Source organism: Symphalangus syndactylus, chromosome 23 (genome assembly GCF_028878055.3).
Source record: "Symphalangus syndactylus isolate Jambi chromosome 23, NHGRI_mSymSyn1-v2.1_pri, whole genome shotgun sequence".
NCBI classification, from domain to species: domain Eukaryota; kingdom Metazoa; phylum Chordata; class Mammalia; order Primates; family Hylobatidae; genus Symphalangus; species Symphalangus syndactylus.
In genome coordinates, this window is record NC_072445.2 from 67,805,108 (window position 1) to 67,825,084 (window position 19,977).

The 19,977-nt window shown below is 46.6% G+C and overlaps 1 protein-coding gene across 9 annotated transcripts; it reads right to left on the reverse strand.

Annotated features, from left to right (window-relative positions):
* Positions 1-1,461: 1,461 nt before the first annotated feature.
* NQO2 (N-ribosyldihydronicotinamide:quinone dehydrogenase 2) lies at positions 1,462-19,951 on the reverse strand. Of its 9 annotated transcripts, none has more exons than XM_055263046.2 (9): positions 19,663-19,914; positions 15,903-16,023; positions 15,031-15,187; positions 13,138-13,226; positions 10,652-10,816; positions 8,149-8,279; positions 5,554-5,667; positions 4,214-4,315; positions 1,462-1,743 (listed from the first exon to the last, which is right to left on the reverse strand). In XM_055263046.2, the coding sequence occupies exons 4-9, from the start codon at positions 13,142-13,144 to the stop codon at positions 1,567-1,569; spliced, it is 696 nt and encodes a 231-aa protein (XP_055119021.2). In that variant the 5' UTR covers positions 13,145-13,226; positions 15,031-15,187; positions 15,903-16,023; positions 19,663-19,914; the 3' UTR covers positions 1,462-1,566. The 9 variants fall into 9 exon arrangements, with proteins under 9 accessions (XP_055119021.2, XP_063489072.1, XP_063489073.1 ...); XM_063633002.1 differs by lacking the exon at positions 19,663-19,914 and adding an exon at positions 19,403-19,564; XM_063633003.1 differs by lacking the exon at positions 19,663-19,914 and adding an exon at positions 17,741-17,852.
* Between the last annotated feature and the right edge of the window lie 26 nt (positions 19,952-19,977).

Here is a 19,977-nt window from a genome sequence, read left to right on the forward strand (position 1 = left end):
TCAAGACCAGCTTGGGCAACATAATCAGATCCTGTCTCTACCAAGAATTAAAATAATTAGCCAGGCGTGGCAGCATGTGCCTGTAGTCCTAGTTACTAGGGATGCTGAGGCAGGAGGATCACTTGAGCCCAGTGAGCTATGATCATGCCACTGCACCCAGCTGGGGCACCAGAGTGAGACCTCATCTATAAAAATAATAAAATAAATCTTAAATAAATTTTAATAAATGAAACATGGCATTATAATCTTAGGGGACCACTATCGTACATGCAGTCCATCACTGACTGAAACATCATGCAACACACAACTATATATGTTAATTGGCTGTTCAATTAAAACTTCATAGTCCTAATGTAAATTTAAAAAACAAGACAAAGAAGAAAATTAAGAAACAGGCCCAAACATAGCAATAAAACAATAGCTATGAATAGATTCAACTTTTCTATGAAAATATAGAAACTCTCATGTTTAGTCATAAAATGAAAAAACTAGCAAATCCAGCTCTATGCTCAGAGAATTACCAGAAAATAAAATTACATGAAGCTTGAATATAGGAAGATGGAAAGATATTAGACAAATATTAAAGAAAATCTAGGCCAGGTGTGGTGGCTCACACCTGTAATCCCAGCACTTTGGGAGGCCAAGGTGGGAGGATTACTTGAGGCAAGGGGTTTGAGACCAGCCTGGGCAACATAGTGAAACTCTGTCTCTTTAAAAAAGAAAGAAAAGAAAAGAAAGAAAGAAAAGAAAATCTCAGCGAATGATGGTCAGAATAGAATTCAACCTAACAAGTTCATTATTAAAACATTTGATCTGGCTGTATACAATTCTGAAGACACTCATTCATGTACTTCATTAAATATTTCTAGTTTGCTAAAAATAGAATTACCCTTCAACCCAGCAATCCCATTACTGGCTATCTACCAAAAGGAAAAAAGAAATCATTCTATGAAAAGATGCCTGCACTTGTATGTTCATCACAGCACTATTTACAGTAGCAAAGACATGGAATCAACCCAGGTGCCCATCAACAGTGGACTGGATAAAGAAAGTGTTGTACACAGACGCCATGGAATACTACGCAGCCATAAAAAAAACATGAAATCCTGTCCTTTGCAGTAACGTGGATGCAGCTGGAGGTCATTATCCTAAGTGAATCAACACAGAAACAAAACCAAATTCCCCATGTTCTAACTTATAAGTGGGAACTAAACGTTGGGTACACGGGTGAAAAGATGGGATCAAAAGACGTTGGGAATCCAAAAGCGGGAAGGAAGGGAAGGAAGGGAAGAAAGGGAGTGTTGAAAACTATCTATTGGGAACTATGCTCACTATTTGGGTGATGGGATCAATAGAGGCCCAAACCCCAGTGCCACACAATATTCCCCTGAAACAGTACTGCCCATGTGCTCCTTAAAGCTAAAATTAAAAACAAACAAAAAACAGAAAGAAAGAAGTATCCCAGGTAGCTAGGTTGTAATTTTATTTCATCACAGAACCATCTTCTCTTTGCCTGCGCCTGGGTCTCCTAGTGTGCTGCTCACGTGATGCCCACGTGCCACAGAGTTATTGCCCAAAGTGCCAGTGGGCCGTGCAGGGGATGGGTTCTTCCTTCCAGATGGTCTGCAGCCTCTGGGACCACGCAGCCACCATCCCCTTTCTTTCTTCTTCGGATGCAATTTCAGGAGCAAAGCTGATCTGAGGGGCAAGGACTTTAAATCCACAGAAGTGTAATGTGCCATGCTAAAGCCACAGGGGAAGAAGAGAACTCATTAGAAACTACACCTGTTACATACTATTCGGTTAAATGATTTAAGGGGGGAAATGATGTGAAACAAACCTTCAAAAAATCATGAAACAACCTTAATGTTTCAGGCAACTGAAAGCTAAACTTCCCTATGGCTTTAGGACGCAAGAGTGGTGAGAACTTGGGGCAGCTGCAATTTCCAAGCTCTATTTTTATAACTGCAATTAACCTACAATCTTTGCAACTGATTCAGACACCAAACATTATAGTTCTGCTTGATTGGGCAAATTATGGTATATTCACACTATAGATTATTCCAGAATGAGGTTATTTTAGCTATAATGTGTACCATGGAAGTTTGTTCAAGATATCTGTTAAATGAAAACAACAACAAATTTTAAGCAGTATTTATGATACACCATTTATGTAAAAAAGCAGTAAATGTAATAAACCTATAATAAAAATTATGTATGTGAGAAAATATATAGGCCCTAAGAAAATAAATCAAACTATTTAAAGTGATTCTTTCTGAGGTGGGGGGGATTAAAGGGACTTTCTCTTTTTTATTTCATATTGTCTCATTTTTTTTGCCATAATATGTACTTCTGCAAACTGAAAAAAAATATTTTTTTAAAAGCAAGAAGAATTGAACTTGGCTAATGACACATAAGAGACCAGTTGGCCTGTGAAGAAGCAAGGTCAGGCTTGTAAATTATTATTTCCTTCAGTAGACTATCAGTAACTGGAATCACATACTTTCTCCTTTCAAAGAGGACCACTTTTTTTCTAAAAATATCACACTCAACCCTCTGCATTACTTCCTTTAAAACCTACACCCACACCCAGGCCTGCCCTGTCAGGTGGGGAGTAAGAGGCCCACACACCACTTTCCACATTTTTTTCCTCGGGCAACATGATTTTATTTATTTGTTTGTTTGTTTTTGAGGTGGTTTCTCACTCTGTTGCCCAGGCTAGAGTGCAGTGGTGCAATCCTGGCTCACTGCAACCTCCATCTCTCAGGTTCAAGCGATTCTGCTGCCTCAGCCTCCCAAGTAGCTGGGATTACAGGCGCCCACCACCATACTCGGCTAATTTTTGTATTTTTAGTAGAGATGGGGTTTCGCCATGTTGGCCAGGCTGGTCTTGAACTCCTGAACTTCGGTGATCTACCACCTCGGCCTCCCAGAGTGCTGGGATTACAGGTGTGAACCACTGCACCCAGCCTCAGACAACATGAATTCATTACTGGAAACCAACTAAGAAAAAATTATGATTAGGAGGAGAAAACAGCAAATGGTCAGGGTAAAAAACCAATATTCAGCAATCAATAGCTTTCACCAATCCAAAGAACTTTTAGAAGATACAATTGAAGACAAAATCCTATTTATAATAGCAAACAACAACAAAAGCAAGGAATGAACTTAGCCAATGTGCACTGCCTGTGGGAGGAAAAATCTTTGTGTTTTGAAAGGATGTAATAGGATTAATTTCTCTGATATATGAAGAGTGCTGACAAATAGAAAATTAAAAAATACCAACAACCCAATAGGACATGGGCAAGGCACATGCACCTAGAGAGAGTTCACAGAAAAGGGTGACGCGTGCATTTGCTCAGCAAACTCCTTACCCCTCAAGAACGAGCTCTCCTCCTGTCTCGACAAAGCTCCCTTAAACAATCTGGAAGAACAGTTGACCCTTAGGTTTCTGGGTTCCCTGGAGCCGCTGACCTGGTGTCTGCTCCCCACTCCCTCCCTCTGCCACCCCTCACCAGGGGTTCCTTCCTGGGACACCCCAGCATGTTGGAACTGCTCTGCCCACCACCTTCCCTTTGGCAGGTGGCCATTACTCGGTCACCTTTCAGGCCCCAGGGACACTCATGCAGGCACTAAGGGGTTCCCTGGAGGAGCAGGCCTGGGAGGGGTCTGCGTACTGGGAGATGGGTGTGGGCTGGCTCCATAAGCCCCCTGTCCGTGTGGGGGTTGGCAGGGCCAGCAGAGACCAGCATGCGGCCATCAGAATGCAGGGCCCGGGGTGCCACCTGCCAGGGTCCAAGGGCAGTACTGCCCTCACCAAGCACTGCCAGAGTCACGTGGGTGGCCTCCACATGCACGGATCACAACACACGCAGGGCCACCTTGGGGCCACTCTGCTGACCAGGCTACGCAGGTTTGGCTTAGCTTCCGCCCAAACCATATCAAAAGGTATAATTAGGGCATGTTTTCCCTATTGGTCAAGCTTTTCAAATCTGTCAAGCGAAGCATTTAAAAGGCGCAAAATGTTATAATTTTCTTGTATCCAGGGGAGTCAAAATGGTGTGGGGCATCACGCTTCCATCCCATCTCATCTCACCCCTCGGGGAGCTGAGGGCATGTATGTGTGTGCATGTGTGTGTGTACGCATGTGTGCATGTGTGTGTCTGTGTGTGCATGTGCCAACAAGCAAGGGAGCCACTCGCAGCTGGTCTACCTGGAGTGGCCACAGGAAGTATCGAAAATCTCCATTGACTCCTGTCTTCGTGTGCATCTCGGCCGTGCCTCCCGTGGTTACGGAAAGGAGCGCTAGTTTACCCTGCAAGGGAGAAAGCAGATGCATTTGTGTGGACTCCATAAGAGGACAAAAATGTTGCCGAGCCTCCAGCACACGGGCTCAGCACAGCCAGCAGGGAACATGCGTGTGGACACCCTCCAGGGATGGACAAATGCAACACTCCCATCCATAGGTGACAACAACATCCCAAGAGGAAGAGACAGTCCAAGTGAATGGACCAAGTGGACACAGAAGCTCTAACATGCCCAGGTTGCTGGTGGAAACTTGGTTTCCATGACGCCATGTGTGATGGATACGGCCAAGGCACTGACCATAGGACAAGGTTCCCAGCACACAGGGCCGCTCAGTAAGTGGTAGCACCATTCACGGTCCAAGACACATCTTGGTTACTCAGTATGTTTCCCTTACATGCATTTATTTTCTGAAGCTTTTAGAATATAAAAATAATTCCTTTTTTTTTTTTCTTTTTTCTTTCTTTTTTTTTGAGACAGAGTCTCGCTTTGTCGCCCAGGCCGGAGTGCAATGGTGCGATTTTGGCTCACTGCAACCTCCACCTCCCAGGTGCAAGCAAGTCTCCTGCCTCGGCTTCCCAAGTAGCTGGGACTACACCATGCCCGGCTAATTTTTGTATTTTTAGTAGAGACAGGATTTCACCATGTTGGCCAGGCTGGTCTTGAACTCTTGGCCTCAAGTGATCCACCCTCCTCGGCCTCCCAAATTGCTGGGATTACAGGCATGAGCCACTGCACCCGGCCTTAAAAATCACTGTTTTAGTAAGAATTCATAGCTACCACGTGTTGCACATCTACCAGGTTCCATGCCCTCCTCATCCTGCCATGTGGGTGTCACATGATCTTGTCTCACAGCAGGCACATGATGCTCAAGGGGGTGAACTTGTGCCAGGCCAGGGCTGGACTCTGCACTAAGGAGATACTCTCTCTGGAGCCAGAGCCAGCCGCCGGGTTGCCCACATAAGGTTGCCCAGGTCCCCTGTCACCTGACACCTGGCCCACTCCCTTGTTTGCCATGTGTGTAGTATGCTGTGGATGTGTCTGCAGCCCCACTAGACAAATGCTCCATGATTTCAGAAATGATGCTGTGTCCACCCATGTGCAGCACATGGTGTTTTGTACATAGCAGGTGCTCAATCAATATTTGCTAAGAAAAGGAAGCAAACTAGAAATATAACTTGATAGAAGATGCATCCTCTGTCCCCTCACTCCAACTATCCATAGTGATCCTTATCCAAGAGCACATACCTGGAGCAAACCGGAATCGTAGAATCCTGGGATGTCAAAGGCAAAGCCCTGGCACAGCACCCTATCCATCCAGCCCTTCAGGATGGCCGGCACGCTGAACCAGTACAGCGGGAACTGTGGGCGGCAACACCAAAGAGAAACTGAGGCTGCGGCTCGCCTCAGGTTTCCCAGTTTAGTCTATCTGGCGATTTTGAATGAAGCCCACAGCCCTCCTCTTCCCTGGCAGCTGGGCAGGTGAGGGTAACCCTTATGGTCAGCTCTGAAAGGTGCAGTGTGGGTGTCAGATGGGGACGGAGTTGACAATGGTCCTTGTTGCTGTTACAGGTAGCTCTGCATCCCCCAGTGATGACAGCCCCTGATGCTGGCCCTGGGCAGGCAGGGAGGGGACGAGGAGCTGTGCATGGCACTAGCTTTGGAGCAGCAGTCTGTGACCAAGCCAGTCAAAAGGAAGGGTATGGAAAAGCATGCGCCTTCCCCTGCCTGGGGTGTGTTGTTAGCATCTGGAAGTCAGACTGAGTTAGATGCTGAGCAGCTATGGATTTTGACACCAACTAAAGTCATATGTTTGTATTCCTTAGACCAGCATGAAGATCTCCCTATCCCATAGATGACTTAACATTACATCCAGTGTTACTGCCTGGGAAGGGAAATAAACATAGGCAATCATCTGTTACCAAAGGTGGAAGCCAATGTCTCATGTGCTTCCAATATAAAACAAACTCAGGACTTGGCATTGAAACCCAAGCTCCACAACCTGCTGCTGTGTGACATTGGCAAGTTACTTGACCTCTCTGTGCCTCCTTTTTCCTGATTCATCAAATAGGGCTACTAATAGTTCACAGCTCACAGCATCCTGGTGAGGATTTGAGGACACACCACAGTGCCCAAAACAGAATCAATGCTCAGTGAGTGGTGGGCTCTGATATTAGTAGTGTAGTAGTGATGAATGAAATTTTTATTAATCTTGAATAAAAAAATAACTTACAATGCAGACCCTCTGGACAAACTATCAGAAAAAAAGGGAAGGCAGGGAAATGGAGTGAAATGAAGTGAAACAAAAGAAAGGCCATTATAGAAAGGCCAGGTCTTAGCCTACCCAGCCACCGGGTTCTGGGAGTGGAGTGGGTGCGAGGAGGAAAGCGGGCTCCACGTGGCCGGCCGACTCGAGGGGGGACAGGAGAAGCAGAGAGCTCAGCGTGGTTCTGCTGGGACCACGTGCCCCAGGATGCAGGCCCGTCGCACTGGCATGGTATTAAGGCATAGATGGTAAACTGCATGGTCACCTAGGCCTGAGGACTATGAGTCCAACCACCTGGAATTAGGACAAAGGACGTCCTGCACTTCGGTCAGATTAGCAGCTCAAGGTCACTGAGTAAAGAAAGGGCTGGTGTCAGGAAGGGGTGTGCAGAGGCAAGCCTGGGCAGGGATGAGGCAGCCCTCTTCCCGCACATGCAGGTTGCTGTTATGAAGGCTTGGGAACCTCATCATTCTGGACAGGTGGTTTTGTCTGGAAAGTGGTCACATGCTCCTCATCCCCTGCCTCGCACCCACGTGGTGGGCTCATGCGAACAGTGCTCTCGTTCTCCCACCCACTCCCCGTCCTCAAGCAGGGTTGGAAAACAGAAATGATCTGAACCAATCAGATCCCTTGCTTGGAACTTCTGGATCTAGGGGATCCAGTCCCTGGGATGCAGTGAGAGAGAACCGAGCCAAGAGGCAGAAAGGAGCAGATGGGAATCCGAGGACGAGAGCAGCTACACAGCTCTGTCCTTGTGATCCAGGAGGCCCAAGTGACCAGAGCCCTTATAATAGATTCCCCTTTCTTTCTAGTTGGACAGGAATTTCTGTCAACCCAACAATTCCCTCAGAGCTCATGTGTGTACTCTGCTGCCAGGTTTACACAGTCACAGCCATGCCTGCACATCTTCCTTGCAGTGGCAGGAAGTGGCCGGATGAGTCAGCACTCCTGGAGGCCATTTTGCGGGGCCAGTTCACTCTGCAGTGGCATCACCTCCTTGTGAACAAATATAGGAAGGTGGCTGGGTTGAGGATGAAGCAACCACTGAGAGGGTAGAAACCAGAGATTTTCCTCTTAATGATTAGGATATTTAAGGCAGGATATTTAAGGAGATGCATTTGGCCTGATTTACCCTGATAAACATTTATGCAGAGAAATGTGGTTCTCAAGCAGCCCCAGAATGTCTCAGGGCAGGAACGGGAAGAGAAAGGAAGCAACAAGACTGGCAGGTTTCAGATGATTCTTGGACCATTGCGCTAATGGAAAGATCCTTCATTCCTATTTACATGGCAGTCGGGATTTGGAGTGAGTGATATTGGCTACGTGGATATCTTTACCCAATTAGGTAAAGTGTTTAAAGTAGTGTTACATCTAAGTAAAGTGTTTAAAGTAGTGTTGTAACTAGGTGAAGTCTTGTAACTAGGTGTTGTAACCAGGTTACAGTATTTGCTCAGTAAGTGTGCAACTGTGCTAAAAACATTGATGCCACTTCCAGAAGCAGCACAAAACTCAATATTCAGAAAGAGTTTGTACATAAGATGAATCTGATTCAATACATTAATTAGAGAAAAACAAACCTGAAATATCACTAGGTCAGCCTCCCGAACCTTTTTCTGCTCATCAGTGATGTCACTAGCCAGAGACCTTTGCTTGTAGGCTTCGTAGGTTTCCACTCCATAATTGAAGACCTCAGGATTAGAAAGCGCACCTGTGGGGGAAGAGGCCAAATATTCTCACTCCTAGGTGGGCATCCACAGCCCGTCCCAACCATCCCAGTAGCACTGTGTATACTGGACTCCTAAGAGCAAGTCAAAGACATTTGCTGCAACCTGACCAGAAGCTGCACCCTGGGTCCAAGGTAGGGAAAGAGAAGCAGTCTGGGAGGGCCGCTGATTGTGCACTTCCTACCTAGCAGGTGCCATGCTCCACACACATCACCTTTCTTCCTAACTGGTGAAACTGGTGTATTTCCCAATTTACCAGAGAGCAAACTGACACCCAAGAGAGGCTGGATGTCTTGTTCAATGCCAAAGAGGTCTAAAAAAATAAACTTTACACTTTAATTTCATGCTCACCTCCACATTTTTGAGTATCTGTGTCTTGATTTACATATTTTATATTGCTTATCTCTAGCTCTTAACAGGTCACCGTAGTGATTATTGTTTTTGATAGATTTGTCTGTTAGACTTAATACTAGTAATGAGTGGATTGTACACAATTATAGTATTAGAGTGTTCTGTGTACTTACTTTTACCAGTGGGTTTTTACATCTTCAAATGTTTTCTTTTTGCACATTAGTGCTTTTCTTCCTTATTGAATTCCCTTTAGCATTTCTTATAAGGTGGGTCTGGTGGTGGTGCATTCTCTCAGCTTTTCTTTGTTTGGGAAAGACTTTCTCTCTCTTTCAGAGTTGAAGGCTAGATTTGCTGGGTACAGTATTCTTGGTTGACAGTTTGGTTCTTTCAGCACTTTGCAAATGTCCCACTCCCTCCTGGCCTATATGTTTTCTGTTGAGAAGTCTGTTGCCAGATGAACTGGAGCTCCGTTACATGTTATTTGCTTTTAGGATCCTCTTTTTGTTCTTGACCTTTGAGAGTTTAATAATTATATGCCTTGGGGTAGTCCTATTTGAGTCAAATCTGTTTATTCTATGACCTTCCTCTACCAGGATATTTATCTCTTTCTCAAGTTTTGGAAAATTTTCTGTTATTATTTCTTTGAATAAGCTTGCTATGCCTTGCTCTTGCTCAGCTCCCTCTTAAGCACCAATCATTCTTGGATTTGGTCTTTTGAGGTAATTTTCTATATTTTATAGGAAATCTCCATACCTTTTTCTTTTTTCTTCTCTGTGTATTTTCAAATCACCTGTCTTTGAGCTCACTGATTTTTTCTTCTGCTTCAACCATTCTGCTGTTGGGAACCTCTAATGAATTTTTCAGCACATGTATTTCCAGTTCCAAGATTTGTTTGATTTTTTAAAAATTATTTCAATCTCTTTGTTAAATTTAGCTGATAAATTTCTGAATTGCTTTTCTGTGTCATCTTGAGGATTACTGCATTTCCTTAAAGGTGCCATTTTGAATTCTTGGTCACAGAGCCCTGAATTCTTGCTCAGAGAGCCCAAACAGCGTCATCTCATTAGGTTCAGTCACTGGTTCCTTGCTTTGTCTGTGTGGAGAGGTCATGGTTCCCTGTTTATTGTTGTTTCTTGTGGATGACATCTATTTATTTCAGTCTTCTATCTCTGACTTGTTTTCATTTTTATTACATATATTTGCTTAGAAAGTCTTTGCAACTTTCTTATTAAAGTTCTTTTTTTTTTTCCTCTACTAAGTCACCACCTCCTTTTTGGCACTAGATGGTGGTTTATGCCCAGGTTTGCCTCAGCTCTAGTAACTGTTCAAAGTGATGCCCATCCTGAATATGAGAGGTTCCAAAGGGGACAGCATGGTAGTGTGGGAAGGCTGGCTAGCCGCTCATGCCCAGCAAACCTGCTGAATGTACCTCCTACAGTGTGGTGCTGCTGAACAGCCACTCTGGTTTGGCATCTCCTTTGGCTAATTTACAGATCAGAGTTTCCAGGGCTGGGGACAATACTCCCATCTCCCTCCTTTGTCTCTGGCTGTTGTCAGGGATATTTCTCCCTTTAGGCACTCCTGATGCTTCCCGTGGGTTGAGGCAGGAACAGGTCTCCTTCCTGCCTGTTTCTGGGAACCCCAGAAAATTGAGAAGCTGATTGTCCACCTTGATCTCTTTTTCCAGTGTAGAACCTCTGACTTGGGAGGAAATTTCCCACACAGTTGGTGCTGGGTAGTTTGTGAGGAGGGGTGTCGTGGGTATGATAGTCCAATCTCTTACCGTCTCCTTGGAGTTTTTTCACTTACGTGTGGTCTTGGGAACTATTTCATCTTCATATTTGACTTCTGGGATATTGCTGATGATAATCTCAGTGCTATCTGTTTTTGGAAAGTGAAGCTAGCTTGCTTCTATAATGCCATTTTGTAGCTGGAAGTCAACATTTTTTAAAGTAAAAAACATAAAAATGGTTTTTACAAATACAGCATTTATCCCATGACTCACCAGTGATATCCTTCCTTGTGGCCCTCGGTTCAAAGTTCATGGCGTACAAATCAGACACCGTGACGGTGCAGCCCTGCCTGCCCAGTTCATCTACAGCCACATTCTTCAAGGATCCGTTGAAAGACCTGGGTTCCTCGTGTGCATAGACAATGAGTACTTTCTTCCCTAAATCAGGATAAGAAACAGTTCCTCTTGAAGAACAACCTCTCTCTGTTAAATTCAATACAGACTAAGATGAAAATTGAATGTTTAGGTGCATCATAGTAATTGAAGCTAAGAAATATCAAATTTTCTTTTCTTCCTCTCTCTCCTTTTTTTTAAATTTTTTTAAGACAGTCTCACTCTATCACCCAGGCTGGAATGCAGTGGCATGATCTCAGCTCACTGCAACCTCCGCCTCCCAGGTTCAAGCAATTCTCATGCCTCAGTCTCCTGAGTAGCAGGGACTACAGGTGTGTGCCACTACACCCAGCTAATTTTTTGTATTTTTAGTACAGAGGGGGTTTTGCCATGTTGGCCAGGCTGGTCTTGAACTCCTGGCCTCAAGTGATCCAGCTGCCTTGGCCTCCCAAAGTGCTGGGATTACAGGCATGAGCCACCGCACTTGGCCAGAAACACCAAACTTTTTCTTTTCTTTTTTTTTTTGAAACAGAGTTTCGCTCTTGTTGCCCAGGCTGGAGTGCAATGGCACGATCTCAGCTCACTGCAACCTCTGCCACCCAGGTTCAAGCAATTCTCCTACCTCAGCCTCCTGAGTAGCTGGGATTACAGGCATGAGTCACCACGCCTGGATAATTTTTTGTATTTTTAGTAGAGACAGGGTTTTTCCATGTTGGTCAGGCTAGTCTCGAACTCCTGACCTCAGGTGATCTGCCTGCCTCGGCCTCCCAAAGTGCTGGGATTACAGGCATAAGCCACCACACCTGGCCCCAGAAATACCAAACTTTCTAGTGGCAGTTTTAAAGTAATGGACATCTTAAAAATCCAGTTATTCATAGCTCAACATCACAATACAATGGGTCAAATTATATCTCCTCAAAAATACCATCACTAAATCTCTTAAAAGACCAACTTAATTTGGTTATCCTCCATAAGAAGGTTTAGACCAGCTCCCTAACACCAAAATAAAGAACTGCTGGAATTAATCTTCCATGCTAACCCAACATTTGCAGATATCAGCTACAGGCACCTTTCAGTGTGGCACAGTTCTGCTTCCATCTCCCCCGGTCCATCAAAATCTGACACTTAAACAAAACATGAGGAATCAGACCCACTGGTGTCGTGGGAAGGCAGGACCACATGGAGCCCATCTTTCAGTGGTGATGCTGATAACAAAGAGGACTCTAGGAAGAGTCAGGCCTCCCCGGCACTAGGTGTATCGCTCACAGCAGGGGCTTCTGGAGCAGTATTTTCCTCTTGGAAAGAGTCTCCAGGATTATATAATGACTTCCTCTGGGAGGCACCCTGGTGATTTGCTTAATTAAATTTACCCTGGTAACCTTTAAGAAGATGTTAAACTCTTGATTTAAATTTTTCATAATGAGACTCTAAGGAGAAAATACACATATCAGTTTGAAGCAACGGGTTTCAGGGCATTGAGCTGACTACAAAGGTTGAATTCCATAAGTTAGATTAATGGTTAACATTTTAATTTTGCTTTCTCAGACTGTTATTTCAATAAAGGGACTATACTTAGGGGCTTAACAGGAGAATAGATGTAAATGACCTACACCAGTGGTTCTCAACTGGGGCAGTGTTGTGCCTGCCAGGGGACATTTCTCAACGCCTGGAGACATTTTGGTTTGTCACAGCTAGTGGGGGAGGAGTGCTACTGGCATCTGGTGGGCAGAGGCCAGGGATGGTGCTAAACATGGTGCACAGGATAACCCCCCAAAACATAGGATTATCTGGCCCAAAATGTCAGTAGTGCCAAGGTCGAAAATCCTAATCTACACTATAATGTATAGAATACGGTGAATCTGTGTGTTCTAACGTGAAAGGCTCTCCATGTTATATCGTTAGGTGAAATAAAAAAGTTGCAAGATTGCATGTTCATGTATACATGCATGATAAGCAGTTGCAAAAGTAAAGATAGAATTTTTACCCAAGGTGCCTCCTGGGGTTCATTCACTTGAGCCCCTGCTATGGCCCAGGGAGAATTGCAGGGCCTGGAGGCACAGCAAAGACAGGATAGGCAGGGCCCCACTTTTGAGGAACTTACATTCTGGAGGGAGTCGAAAGGAACAATAAAACAAGTGAGAAAATAGAAAACAAAATAATTCCAGATAGTTTATACACTTCCACGTGGCTTGGATTTTTTACAACAATGTATTCAATTTCTGATTAAGAGTCTAACTCCTACCTGGAAGGTCAATGTGGGAGGGTCACTTGAGCTCAGGAGTTTGAGACCAGCCTGGGCAATACAACAAAATCCCATCTCAAAAAAAAAAAAAAAAAAGTCTTACTCCACAATAGTGAATCATTACCTGCCATGGCATAAGGTGGATTTCTTCTCTCTGATTTGGTGGGTGGCTGGGACTTTCATGCGCAGTCTCTCTTCAGTGAGTCCAGCAATCTGGAAGACAAAATGAACCCAGGGGAGGTGGGGAGAGGCACAGGTGAGGTCGGCTGTACCACATCTAGGCGTCACTGCTGCTTTCTGACAGACACGCAAACACATCAGAGAAAGACCTCTCAAGAGAGGCCAGGAATCTTCTGGAGATTTAGGCCTCAGAGGACAAGCCATGCGGGATGTCAAAACCCATACTTTTTTCCTTTTTTGAGAGGACTCAGAACCTTCCATCCAGGCAGTCATACAGCAAAGGACCCAGGAAATGAGCCACGGTAGGAAGCAGGAGTTGAGCCTCCTTGGCCTTCCTGCCTTCCCCAGTTTTCCCTGTCAGATCGAGCAGAAGGCTGGGGGATCAGTGAACCGCCACACCACCAATGGGTGCCTGCACTCCTCGGCTGGTGCCAGACACTGGTGGGCCAGCACTGGCAACTGTCGGCCCTTCCCCTCACTTGAAAATAATGGGAGTTGGCTTAGACACAGGCTCTAACCAGAAGTCTCAGAGATTCTCCAGGGATGCCGCAGAGGCCAGAGGAGACCCCCACGTCAGACAGACTTGGTGCAATTTCCAGCTCAGCCCATTGTAGCTGTGGGCCCTGCAGCACATCCCTCCACCCCTCTGTGCCTCAACCTCCTCATCAGCAAAGTCACAGCATGGCCCAGAAGAGTGAGAGAGAGACAGTTGCTATGTGCAGTGGCTGGCACAATGGAGCTCTGGAAAAATGTGAGTTCTCCCCAGGGGAGCCTTTGGCCTCACCCCCTCCCAGCCATCTCTGAAATTCTGGCTTCCTTCTGGGAGAGACAAGGAGACTCCAACAAACCCCCTCTCCCTACCGTAACAAAACAGCTCAGATAAAACTTAACAACAAAAAAGCGAACAACTCAATGCAAAAATGGGCAGAGGGCTTGCACAGGCTTTCCTCCAAAGATGTATGAATGGTCAGTAAGTCATGAAAAGATGCTTAGCATCACTAATCCTCAGGGAAATGCAAATCAAAACCACAATGAGATCCCATATCACACCCATTAGAATGGCTACTACCACCAAAAAAACAAAGTAACACACGTAGGTGAGGATGTGGAGAAGTTTGAACCCTGTGCACTGCTGGGGAAAGGTCGAGTGCTGCCGCTGCTGTAGAGGTGCTGTGCCCCCAAAAATTACAATTAGTAAATGAGAATTAACATATGACTCAGTAATTCCATTTGTTACTCTGAACCCAAAAAACTGAAAGCAGGGTCTTGAAAACCACTTGCCCACCCATGTTCAAAGCAGCATTTTCCAGAACAGCTAAAACATGGAAGCAACCCAAGTGTCTATCAGTACATGCATGAAAACAGCCAGAAACCTCTACCCTTAAGAGTGGCTAAAATGAGGTCAGGCACCGTGGCTCACACCTGTAATCCCAGCACTTTGGGAGGCTGAGGCAGGTGGATTACCTGAGGTCAGGAGTTCGAGACCAGCCTGGCCAACATGGCAAAACCCCATCTCTACTAAAAATACAAAAATTAGCCGGGCATGGTGGTGTGCACCTGTAATCCCAGCTACTCGGGAGGCTGAGACAGCGAGACTCTGTCCAAAGAAACAAAAAACAAACAAAAAAAGTGGTTAAAATGGCCAATTTTATGTGAGATGTTCTGTACCACAGTAGGAAAAAATGGGATAAAAAAACAATGCAGAGAGTGTGACTAGGGCTTAGTGTGAAGACACGCATCGCGCATGTTGTGTCCAAACGACAATGTGAACCTATCAGTGTGTCTTTATGGCAAAACAAAAAGCACAGAGACACACAAAAGTGGTGCTTATCCCCACCAGGACTGGAATCTTGAGCAGGGCCTGAACGAGCATCTTCCAGGGCCCACTCCTTATCTCCAGCTGTCCAGGAGCTCAGGCACAGGGCTGGGGTCTGCAGAATACTGCAAGAAGTGAGGTGGGTGCTGAGGAGTGGGCTCCACCCAGGCCAGGTGCCCTGTGGATGGAAAGGAAAAGAGGCTACATCATTGTGGCTGAAGCTGAGTTGGGGGCAGGCATGGGACTTAACAGAGTGGGGCACTGTCACCCTCCAAGAGGAGGCAGGCAGCTCTGATCACTCCAAACACCGAAAGGTGACTTCAAATCCTTCCCCATTCCCTTGACTTCACTGGACAGCTGGGCACCTGCATCTTTGGTGACTGAATATCGCCACTCTGGTTCCCTAAGGACAGACCCTGAATTGATTCCAGGAATCCACGCGTCCTGGTAAGCACTACATTTCCTAGGCTGCCTTGCAGTTGAGATGGCCAGTGAGGTGTCAGCAGAAGTCACAGGCGGGGCTTCCAAGAAATACCCTCAAGAAGCTAACTCAGCTGGGGCTGGGAGGTGTGGGAGCTAGTTCCCTCTGGCTTTGTCGCTGGCTGTCTTCCCAGCTGGACTGTGGGATGATGCTAGGGCTCAGTCAGCCTTCTTGTCATCCTGGGGATGGAGGCTATGCACCAAGGGCAGGGAGCAGAAATACCAAAGGAACCTGGATTCCTGGGGCTCTCATGGGGCTGCAAGACGGTGGTGGATTGGCAACAGCAGATATTTGTGTTTATGTATTTTCCATGCAGAAACATCTACAATGGCACTGAGTCTGTAGCGAGGGCCATGCACTGCCAGGCTGAAACTGCATAAGGCCTCCAGGCACAGGCTTTGTGTCCAAGTACCTTGCTGTGTTAAAGGCACATCGCAGCACCAGAGAATGTGGGAGAGGTCACATTCATCCATTCAAAGCACAGGGAGGTTCCTATTCTGACACCAGCAACACTTACAGGGGTGAACCTAAAGCTGGGCAGTGAGGAAGGAAAGGAAAAAGAAAGTTTATGAATACAGGTAGGATTGTTTGAACCGGTAAGTTGCACTATAAATCACAATAAAAGATAGTCTGTATACCACTAAAACAGAATGGTTGGCCTCCATGAGGATGAGGCCTTTGGGTCTCCAGGCATTTGCCAGCTCTCCTAGCCTAGGGGCAGGGGCACCTGCACAGCCCTCTGCTTTTCCTAGAATTATCGGCAGTGAGCATATGTCAGGGAGAGACACGGTTCTCTTAGCACTGAGGCTGAAATCCTGGATGTTCTTGGGAGGGCAGTGATTATGAAGAACAAGTTACTTGTCTAGTCCCTGGAGGTCACTCCTCAAAGCCTCCTGATGAGGTAAGTTTACAGGATCCATGCTCCCTGAGCCAGCGGTGACACCCACACTTGGCAGTGAGAAGTAGGGCTGTAACTTACAGGGTAAGCCAAAATGGCGGGTCGGAAAAGGGATTTATCTTAAAGGAAAAAGAGAGGAGAGTGAGTGACTTCATCATTAGCCCTGGTAGACAGTCACTGCCTGGAGGTGACTTTGTAGAAAGCAAACTTTGGCTGTCACAGTGCATTAGGAGGCCTGGGAAATCCCAGGGAAGCGGAAGTCTGGTCGGTGAGGCCCAGCACTTTGAGAGGCTGAGGCAGGAGATCACTTGAGCCTAGGAATTTGAGACCAGCTTGGGCAACATAGTGAGATCCCATCTCTACCAAAGATTTTTTAAAATTAGCCAGGTGTGGTGGTGCATGCCTGTAGTCCCAGCTACTCAGCGGGCTGAGATTAGAGGATTGCTCCACTCTGGACTGGGTGACAGAGTGAGACTCTGTTTCAAGAAAAAAGGGAAAGTAAAAGAAAAAAAGAAAGCCTTTTTGGGCTGAACTGTGGTTCCAAAAAAAAGAGTTGGGTGGTGGTAGATGCAGTCAGGGAGGTGGGAGTGGTCTGACCCGACCCCTCCTAGGGTAGGGGTGAGCATTTTATTCTAAGCCTGACAGAAAGCCCTTGGAGCCTCTTAAGCTAGAGAGTAATATGGAATGATGGCCACTTGTGGTGGCTCACACTTGTAATCCCAGCATTTTGGGGGGCCGAGGTGGGATCACCTGAGGTCAGGAGTTTGAAACCAGCCTGGTCAATGTGGCAAAACCCTCTCTCTACTAAACAATACAAAAATTAGCCGGGTATGGTGGCACGTGCCTGTAGTCCCAGCTACTTGGGAGGCTGAGGCAGGAGAATCACTTGAACCTGGGAGGTGGAGGTTGCAGTGAGTCAAGATTGTGCCATTGCACTCCAGCCTGGGCAACAGAGCAAGACTCTGTCTCAAAAAAGAAAAAAAAAATAGAGTGACATGAAATGATTTGACTTTGTAAATGTTGCCAGTGTTTCTGCAGACTGGGGGAACACCTTATCCTGATTAACAAAGTGATTGCCCGAAGACATGTTGTTTGTATGAAATGCTTCATTTTCACTCCTCTAGACAGGGCATCCATTCTTCAGCTCACCACTCCCTTTTGTATTCCTTGGCCCAGTTTACATGTTTACATCATATGCCTGGTGGCATGTGAGTTTGTGACTTCTGTCTCCATCCCCCTAGCAGTTAAGAATAAGAATCTGAGGTCCAAGAGCTGAGTGACTGACTCAGCTCTATTTGAGTGACTCAGCTCTATTTTCTATACTATTTGAAACAGTGGGGAAAGACTCCAACCCAGGCTCTTGACTTGCAGTGCGTCACCGTTCACTTCACCCCAGACACTTCCCTTGGCACCCCATCCACAGCAGTGACAGTTCTCTCCCTTGTTAGAAACTATGCACCTGCCCAGGCCTACAGGAAAAAAGAGCCATATGGTTATTAAACTGTATATACCAGGTCAAATGGGATCTGATATTTTTGACGTGTACATTATTTAATTTTAAGAAGTTATTTTGTAATGTTTTCACTTTATTTCCTGTGCCTCTTTCCATGTGGACAGTCCCCCTGCTGGGCATTCTAACAGACAATATTTCACAGTATATTCAGTGTGTATTCGTGCTGCAGCTAAACCATTGCCTGCATACCCTTTTGTGCCCATTTTCCTATTTGTGGGACCTTAGGTCATTTCCATTTTTTTCCCAAAACTATAAACCGCACAGCTAGAAGTGTATATTATTTAATAATTGTTCCTTTTCATGTATTTCTTTGGCTGTGATCTTCGGAGATTAAAGGTTAAACTGATTTATTTTTTTTCAGAGATTAAAGGTTAAAGAAACTGATTTTTGACCGGGCACAGTTGTTCATGCCTGTAATCTCAGCACTCTGGGAGGCCGAGGCAGACGGATCACCTGAGGTCAGGAGTTTGAGACCAGCCTGGCTAATATGGTGAAACCCCATTTCTACTAAAAATACCAAAAATCAGCTGGGCGTAGTGGCACGCACCTGTAATCCCAGCTACCCGAGAGGCTGAAGCAGGAGAATAGCTTGAACCCGGGAGGCGGAGGTTGCAGTGAGCTGAGATTGTGCCATGGCACTCCAGCTTGGGCAACAAGAGCGAAACTCCATCTCAAAAAAAAAAAAAAAAAGAAAAGAAAAAAAAAGGAAAGAAAAATGAGTTCAAGACCAGCCTGGCCAACATGGTGAAACCCCCGCCTGTACTAAAAATACAAAAATTAGCCGGGCATGGTGGCAGGTGCCTGTAATCCCAGCTACTCGGGCGGGGGGGGGGGGGGGGGGGGGGGCTGAAGAGGGAGAATTGCTTGAACCTGGAAGGCAGACGTTGCAGTGAGCTGAGATTGCCCCACTGCACTCCAGCCTGGGCGACAGAGTGAGACTCTTCTAAAAAAAAAAAAAAAAAGAAAGAAAAAAGAAAAAGAGGGCTTGGAGCAGTGGCTCACGCCTGCAATCCCAGTACTTTGGGAGGCCCAGGCGGGCAGATCACGAGGTCAGGAGTTTGAGACCAGCCTGACCAACATGAAAACCGTCTCTATTAAAAATACAAAAAATTAGCCAGGCGTGGTGGTGCGCCCCTGTAATCCCAGGTACTCGGGAGGCTGAGGCAGAAGAATTGCTTGAACCTGGGAGGCGGAGGTTGCAGTGAGCCGAAATCGTGCCACTGCACTCCAGCCTGGGCCTGGGCAACAGAGTGAGATTCCGTCTCAAAAAAAAAAAAAAAAAAAAAAAAAAAAAAAAGCTGATTTTTTTCCCCAGAGAGATTATAGGTTAGAGAAGCTGATTTTTTTTTTTTTTTTTTTTTTTCACACTGCCACAATGTCCTTGACAAAGGGCAGCGGAAACCAGTGGTTCAGCCGCGCCTTCAGGGCAGCGCTGGGCAGCGCACGGGCCTAAACCCCGGTACCCCCTTTACGGACTGACCTTGGGCCCGCTGATTCCTACCTGTAATATGACTATGATACCAGCACCGCTGCATAGGGTTGAGGGCAGATTCCACCAGACGATTCGACACCGGGGCCCTGCGTGTGGGCGCGTCCCGTGAGAGCCAAGCACGATCCTATGTACAGAATGGTCCCTGGCCCGGGCGCGACGACCCACAGGGCCATATGGCCGGCCAACTGAAATCCCAGGGAGCGTTCTGGCCCTCCAGTCCGGGAACTGTCCTTCCCAAGTCCCCCGGTCCCCGACCGGGGATCACTCACCTTCCGACCAGCGCACGCCTCAGTAGGAGCCGCACGGCTGGGACCCGCGTCTCCCCAAGGACCGCTCTAGGAGTTGCGCCAGGTTCCAGCCGCACAGGGCCGCGCACTCTCAGACGCCTGGAGGGCGGGAGCGCTGCGACTGCGCCCCCGGGGATCAGGGACCGGCGCCAACCTAAGCAGCCCAGAACCTGCCCCGCGCCGCGGGCCTACAGGCCTCTTTCCGCAGCACGCCTGCCACACCGAGGCCACGCCCACTCACCCGCCCCGCCCATGAGCCCCGCCCACATCCACCCCGGCTATGCGGCGCCTCCCGGC